The 7491-nt window shown below is 57.3% G+C and overlaps 2 protein-coding genes across 2 annotated transcripts; one reads left to right on the top strand and one right to left on the bottom strand.

The window, feature by feature from the left end:
- The first annotated feature begins 3198 nt into the window (after positions 1-3198).
- Positions 3199-6480, top strand: C8Q71DRAFT_791903 (magnesium transporter NIPA-domain-containing protein). The gene is made up of 15 exons (XM_047925383.1): positions 3199-3381; positions 3451-3579; positions 3638-3662; positions 3714-3746; positions 3794-3822; positions 3876-3980; positions 4054-4081; positions 4155-4281; positions 4340-4460; positions 4526-4577; positions 4642-4689; positions 4756-4761; positions 4829-4852; positions 4930-5639; positions 5703-6480. The coding sequence occupies exons 1-15, from the start codon at positions 3289-3291 to the stop codon at positions 6114-6116; spliced, it is 1944 nt and encodes a 647-aa protein (XP_047772642.1). The 5' UTR covers positions 3199-3288; the 3' UTR covers positions 6117-6480.
- A 532-nt stretch (positions 6481-7012) lies between these two features.
- Positions 7013-7421, bottom strand: C8Q71DRAFT_718702 (uncharacterized protein; the record flags this gene model as incomplete). The annotated part of the gene is made up of 2 exons (XM_047921243.1): positions 7013-7127; positions 7180-7421. 2 exons carry the CDS (start codon positions 7419-7421, stop codon positions 7013-7015), a joined length of 357 nt encoding a protein of 118 aa, XP_047772641.1.
- Between the last annotated feature and the right edge of the window lie 70 nt (positions 7422-7491).

Here is a 7491-nt window from a genome sequence, read left to right as displayed (position 1 = left end):
ACCGGTGAGCATTCTTGCTGTGGCCGGTTTTGGCGGGATGGGTGGTGACCGTGTGAGACTTGCTGCCCGAAGGCGCTATCTCGACGACTTTGGAGGTGGTAGGACCCGCTATCGACGCCTGCGAGGCGAGATGCGCATGGTCCGTATGATCTCCTTGGTTGGCGCGGGACTTAACTTGCTTGCCGCTGCGTTTACCGCGCTGCTTGCCTTTGCCCTTGCCTTGACCTTCCTTCGCACCGCTGCTGCTGCCATCCTGGCGCTGCTGCTGCTGGTTGAAGTTTGGTTCGCCGTGCTTACGCTTAACGGCGGAGATCTTCTTCGCGCTCTGCGAAGATGACGCCTGCTTGCCGCCTTGCTCGTAGGCAATGACGACAGACTCCCGGACGTAGTCGATCTTCATCTCCGTAAGCTCTTTGGCTTGGAGGATCGTGGTGACGACGGTGTCGTACCGGGAGGGCAGCGCATTGAGCGCTATCATCGCCCGCAGTGAAGCGGGGATGTCGATCCCTTCGCCCGCAAGCTTGTCAAACGCAGCTGCGATGTTAGCGAACGTCGGGTTTGGGTGCTCGTTCGGAGGGATCCGAGCATTGATTGCTGTCCTAAACTCCTTGTAAACACCGGCGGGGGTCTGCTTGTCATAGAGCGCCTTCAGCTCGTCCCAGAGGGCCTTGCTGGTCGTCTTGTTCTTGACAGCCGCCTTGACGGACGACGTCAGGCGAAGACGGATCGACCCCTGTGCCTTCTGATCGCGCTGCAGCCACTCGTAGTAGACTGAGGGATTCTCTGTGTCCAGAGTAGGCTGGGGCCAGGTCGAATTGACAATGATCCAGACCTCCTGCGCCATGAGGAAGGCTGACATGGATTCAGCCCAGGCGCGGTAGTTGGAGCCATCGAGGATGGGGACAGCGGTGAAGAGAGTGTTGGAGGCCATTGGTAGAGGGTTTGAAGTGATAAACTCAGTAAATGGGGAATACTGACAACAATGTCGTCAGCCCTCTACTCAATGACAAATGCAGCCTTAGAGGCGCAACCACCGCTATGGTGCATGTGCTGGGGGTAGCAGCAACAGAGTTGCGCTAAGACCTGCAGCGATGTACGCGCATAGTCCCCCCCTGGCTTCAAGCCACTAAGGCGAAGCCACAGGTAAGCTGGTGCGCACACTGAGACGCAGCCAGTGAGGCGCAGTACTCAGGCAGTGACGCAGCCAGTGAGGCGCAGTACTCAGGCAGTGACCAGGGCTCATAACCTGTTGAGCAGGCAGCTCCACACAGTGGTGCGCCCTCACAACTTACCTGCAAGGTTGGTGATGCTTGATGCACACGCAAGTACTTCGACTGAAGGTACTGGGGATTGAGCTACGCTACTGGGGTCCTTATATACATGAGGAGACCGCTTATCTAAGCTACTGTATAGTACGTTCCCACGACATACAAGGTAAGTGGCGTAGCCATGTGATAACACACAAATGACATCATAGATGACATCACGGACCCGGAGCTTCCCATAGAACCGGTCCGGCCTGTGATTGAACCCGGCAGCCCGGTAGGCGCCTTCCTAGTTCAACAACTGTTACTCTATACAAACAGTTTACATCCATTTACTATATATACCCTTTATTTACTCGTTGGCCATAAATGAAAAGTAAACTGTTGGAGCCTTACCTATGCCCGCCGGCCCTTACTTACCTACCGTAAGTTACCCACCTCGAGTTTCTTACGCTACCTTAGCGATGTTCGCGCTCTGGTCACCGCGTCTTGCGCTCGGTGTCTGACGGGACGGTCTTACGAGATTAACCGCCTTACAATGATGCTGACACAATCTATAAAATTATGGGACGGCGGTGTCGATGTGGCGCGCGTAACTCGCGTGGTTTTCGCCTACGCCCACGAGAAACGCACATGGAGCGCACATGGCGTCCACGTTCGCCGCGTGGCCTCAGCCACCTACCGGCCGGGCGCTCTCTCCTCCCCGGCGCCTGCGACCCCGCCCGAGCTGTCCCCGAGCGGGATTTCCGCGCGAAATGCAGGACAACTCAGTACCGGGAAATAGGACCTGTGAGTACACATGTGTTCCCGAGGCCTGCAAAGATGGGAGGGAAAACAGTAATGGGAGAATGTGACATAAATACCAGGAAAATAGCCAACATAAGTACCGGGAAAACAGGAAGACAAGAAATATTGCTGAATGTGTACCACAGGCCGGGAAGCATTGAATTAAAATGCAATCACAAGACTGAACATATTGGGAGCACCGGGAAATCAGTACCGGGAAATAGGATATCTGAGTAGTACCAGGAAAATGACACATAAATACCAGGACAATAGGGGATAAAATTGCCCTGATATTCTAAAAGTCAAGCATATCACTGACAGTGTACCACAGGCCGGGAAGCATGAAGATTAACACACAGAATTGAATAGAACTATGCTGCCAGCCCATGGCTTCGGCTGGCAATGCCCAAGAATATAACCTTCATAGTAACACAAAGCACAGAATGAAAGAACTGCCGCCAGACCTGAGGCGAAGCCCAGGTCTGGCATTGCCTAAGCATGGAATCTTAAAAGTAACATGAAGCACAGAATGAAGAAATCACCCGCCACGGGCTGGCAATGCCCAAGCATATAACCTTCAAAGTAACACAAAGCACAGAATGAAAGAACCGCCGCCAGACCTGAGGCGAAGCCCAGGTCTGGCATTGCATAAGCATGGAATCTTAAAAGTAACATGAAGCACAGAATGAAGAAATCACCCGCCACGGGCTGGCAATGCCCAAGCATATAACCTTCAAAGTAACACAAAGCACAGAATGAAAGAACCGCCGCCAGACCTGAGGCGAAGCCCAGGTCTGGCATTGCATAAGCATGGAATCTTAAAAGTAACATGAAGCACAGAATGAAGAAATCACCCGCCACGGGCTGGCAATGCCCAAGCATATAACCTTCAAAGTAACACAAAGCACAGAATGAAAGAACCGCCGCCAGACCTGAGGCGAAGCCCAGGTCTGGCATTGCATAAGCATGAAATCTTAAAAGTTACATGAAGCACTGAATGAAGAAATTGCCCCGTAAACCCGTGGCGAAGCCACGGGTTTGCGATGCTCGTGTAGATAGGCTCGCCGACGGTCGCGCGCGGGCGAGGCGGTGGCGGTTGCTGCGGCGGCGGGCGACGGCGCGGAATAGGCGCTGGATGTTGGACACCGCCCGCGCGCGTCTTCGGATTTCGTCTTCGTCTTCCTGCTGGCTCGGGCTCTCTGTCTCACCCATCTCTGTACATTAGCCGCAGCTACCCATGGCCCCCTCGCCGTCGTCAGCAACATCTGCGGCCGCCTCTGCGTCCTCGTCAGCTGCCTCGGGCACCTTCAGCGTCGGCGGGAACCTCAAGGTCGGTGTGGAGCGAGCCGCTCGTCTGCTCGCGTGCAGGTTGCCGAGCCAGGCTCATGCACTTCTGTAGATCGTCGGTATCATCTTGGCCATATCCAGTGGCCTCCTCATCGGCTCCAGCTTCGTCTTCAAGAAGAAGGGCTTGCTGCGTTCGCAGAGGGGTCAGGTCGCCGGCGAGGGCGTGGCTTACCTCAAGTCGGTGCGTCGGCTCGCCTCTCCTACCCCGCTCCCACTCGCTCACGTCCGCACTCGCCTAGCCACTATGGTGGACAGGCATGACCAGTGCGTAGTCGCGCATGTCCTGCCAATGCACGCTGACGCCGCACTTGACAGTGATGATCCTCGGCGAGATATGCAACTTTGTCGGTATGTCCTCCGCCCGCCTCCTATCCCGTCTCCTCACCCTCCCGCAGCATACGCCTTCGTCGAGGCCATCGTAGTCGTGCGTGCACTCCATACTACTTCTCTCCGTCCCTCCTCATGCGCCTCCGCTAGACACCCATGGGTGCCCTCTCCGTCGTCATTTGCGCCATCCTCTCCCACTTCTTCCTCGCGGAGAAGCTGAGCTTCTTCGGTTGGCTAGGCTGTGGCCTCTGCATCGTGCGTCCGCCCCGTTTCACTCGCCCTTTTTACTCACCCGGGACCCCTGTCGCACCGACTGCGCATGACACAGATTGGTTCGGTCGTCATAGCGCTCAACGGTACGCCCTCCTCCCTGCCTCCTGGCGGACGGGTACACACAGCTGACACGCCCTACCCACGTTCTGCGCATAGGGCCCCAGGAGGACACGCCCGGCCAGATATTACAGTTTGAGAAGATGTTCCTTGCCCCCGGCTTCCTCGCGTACGGCTCGACTCTAATCGCCGCCTCTCTCGTCATCATATTTTTCCTTGCTCCCCGGTGCGTTCCCGGACGCCCGTGTTGACTGATGCGGCCCGTCCTGATGTGGGGAATGTAGGTACGGGACGAAGAGCATGCTGTGGTACATCATGGTATGTAGTATGATTGGCGGTATCAGCGTCAGTGTCACGACGGGGCTCGGCGCGGCCATCGTCACCAGCGTGGAGGGCGACAATCAGGTGCGTACTCGGCATCGTTCTGCTCGTCCGCGCTCCGTGAGTGACCGATTATGGGTGGTGCGCAGTTCAAGCACTGGTTCACGTACTTCCTCCTCGGCTTCATCGTCATTACTCTCGGTGCGTAATGCAGTGACGCGGCGTCTATCTCCAATCCCTTCTGACACTCTTACGCAACGCGCAGTCACCGAAGTATTCTACCTGAACAAGGCGCTGGCGCTCTTCAATACAGGTGCGTCTAACCACCGTCTGCTCCCAACGCGAAGCTGATGATCGTGGTCGTCTATTCTCCTCGCAGCTATGGGTGCGTTCTCCCTCTGCTTGGCACGCGGAGGCCCTTCACGAATGCTGATGACTGCACCCTGCTCCAGTCACGCCGACATACTACGTGATTTGTGCGTCCGGACCCTCTCGCCTTCCGGCGGATCACTGCGCCCATACTGACATGGACTGCCTTCTTTCGCACCCGCAGTCACGTTCTTCTCCATGCTGACTACGATCGTGCTCTTCCAAGGCCTCAGCGCGCCGCCGACGCAGATCATCACGCTCGTGATGGGCTTCCTCGTCATCTGCTTCGGCATCACCATCCTCCAGCTCTCCAAGATCGACCCTACCGAGCTCAAGATGCTCGACCGCCGCTCGACCATTCTCCTGCAAGCCGCTAGGAAAGAGACGGAGGGTATGGATGAGAAGAACCTCGCCGCCATCGAGGAGCCCGGCATGGACGCGCTCCGCGGCACGTTCGGGATGGTCGGCAGCGTCATTAGGGCGAGGAGCGCGCATCGCATGAGCATGAGCAGTAAGGGGAGCGTGCGCAGCCGGTACAGCAACGCGCCTCCACTTCCAGGGAGCAACGACCCGCTCGCGGGCCTGAAGCGTCATCAGCTGTGGGACCCGCCGATGCCATCGCGCGCGCCGAGCATGGCGGATGTGAGCTCAATGATGACGGCGGACAAGGACCGGGCGACGCTGGACGAGCGTAGCTCGGTGTTCAGCGGGAGCGCGATGAGCGGCGCGACCGCGATGGGGAGCCCGGTGCCCCGCGAGCGGAAGCAGACAATCAAGTTCGACAGCCAGGACGTCGTGCATTCGTACCACATACCTGGCAGTGGCGACAATTCGGCGATACATGAGCGGCGCGGGGCGTCGCATCACAACTCGATGAGCCCGCCGGCCAAACCTGTGAGTAGCACCTCAATGAGTTGCTGGGAGTCTACTGGATAAGGGGATTGACGGTCACCGTAGACTTCGTCCAAGGAGGGCGACGCACAGGTCCTCACGCTACCTGTGAGCTCCTCACTGGACGACATCTCGGAAGAGTCTGGCAACAGGACCGCTCCGCCGCGCCTTGGCCTCACCACCGACCCATTCCACCCGCACGTCCAAGACATCTTCGAGCAGACACCCTCCACCGCGATTGAAGGATACTTTGGGTACTCGCCTGACGACGAGCCACGGCGGAGCGCCTCACCTCTTAACTCGCATCATCACGGACGATTCTGGCGGTCGCCAGGCGGGCGCAGGTACCCCTCGGACGGCGCGGACGACCGAGAGGAGAGCGAGAGCCTCTGGCAGCGACAGAACGATATGTCCGACGAGGACAGCCCCGCAGTGACGCCCGGTGGCGGGATCCGCCTTGTCACGAACCACCGACGATGAACCCCGCGCATCGCCGCTGTACCACCTCCGCCGCTATACAAGGCGGGGATTCCGCGACTCCTGGCTAGTGACTTATTGTGTTTGTGTGTGTGTGATCATCTTTTTCGGGATGTACGTTGGACACGACAAAGATCGCGGCCGGTCGATGACCGGTACTACTAGTTTTGACACTCCTTGACCCGGCGCTGCGGTACCTATCCTCTCCTATCTCCCCATCTTCCTCATCTTCAATTTCGAACACGGACTAGGACGGTTTTGTTGGCCCCGCTGTACAGTACATTACCCACGTCGTAGAGTGTGTGCACGAATGGTTACATGAGCTATAATGCCCTGACTAGCTGCCGGGTGCCGCACAACGTTATCACAATGGGGATGTCCTGAGAAGCGTACTAGTGCGGCGTTACCTGATTGATAGGTGCGTGGTCGCCCGCACGCGCACACAGACCCGATTCGGACGGGGGTTGAAGTCGTCCCGGTGGCGGTGGCGTGCGCGCAAAGGTTATATTGCCCGTATAACATAACGTCGATGTGGTGCTAAAGAATGCTTCTCGGGGGTGCTATGACATTACCAGCTCTAGAGTACGATAAACGTGTCGAACTTGTCCTAGTCCACTGCGCAGCTAGGCGGCCTACTAGTATGGTCCAACGGAGGAGTGTCAATGTCGCACGGTCGCGAAGAGGTACAGATATCTAACATATGTGGTATGGCGAACGGCGGTCATGATGGACATGTTACAGGAACGAGATGCAATGGCAGTCGAACATAAAGCATGCGAAATAGGCAAGCGGACAGATTTGGTTTGTTGACGATAGTGGTAAGGGGCAGCGGAGCATGAAGGAGACTAACGACGAACGTGCAGTCCAAAAGTCCAGCGGCGATCAACGTCGGGGGTGGATCATGACAGGATAGCAGGGACGGGCAATGTCTCTCGGTCGTACAGCAGCTTAGGCCTCATCCCACGCCTCGACGCCTCGGGGTAGACGCACTTGAGATTACGCCTCGCGCACTGACTAATGAGAACACAGTCAGTGGGCGAAACGCTGAGAGCTTCCTCGAACTTACTTGCACGTCCTGTCCTTCTTCCCTGGGGGCGGACTGCCGCATGCAATCTTGCGCTTACGACAGAAGAAGCACGCGAGGGTGAGCGGCTTCTTGGGCGTGTCCTCGACAGGTGCAGAATGACGTAGAGGTGCGGGGGGAGGCGGCGGGGGAGCGGTTGGTATGGAGAGTACTTGGTACGGGGAAGCCAGCGGGGCAGAAGACTGAGCGATGTCATCTGAACCACCGTGGTAGTCCTGTTGCATGGCGATAGGAACGGGGCGAAGAGGCTTCGGCTGTGGGGCATGAATTGAAGGCGGATGTTGAGAAGATGGA

This window comes from Rhodofomes roseus (genome assembly GCF_022264815.1).
Source record: "Rhodofomes roseus strain CIRM-BRFM 1785 chromosome Unknown C8Q71scaffold_43, whole genome shotgun sequence".
NCBI lineage: Eukaryota > Fungi > Basidiomycota > Agaricomycetes > Polyporales > Fomitopsidaceae > Rhodofomes > Rhodofomes roseus.
This window is presented reverse-complemented; position numbering and strand designations above follow the sequence as displayed.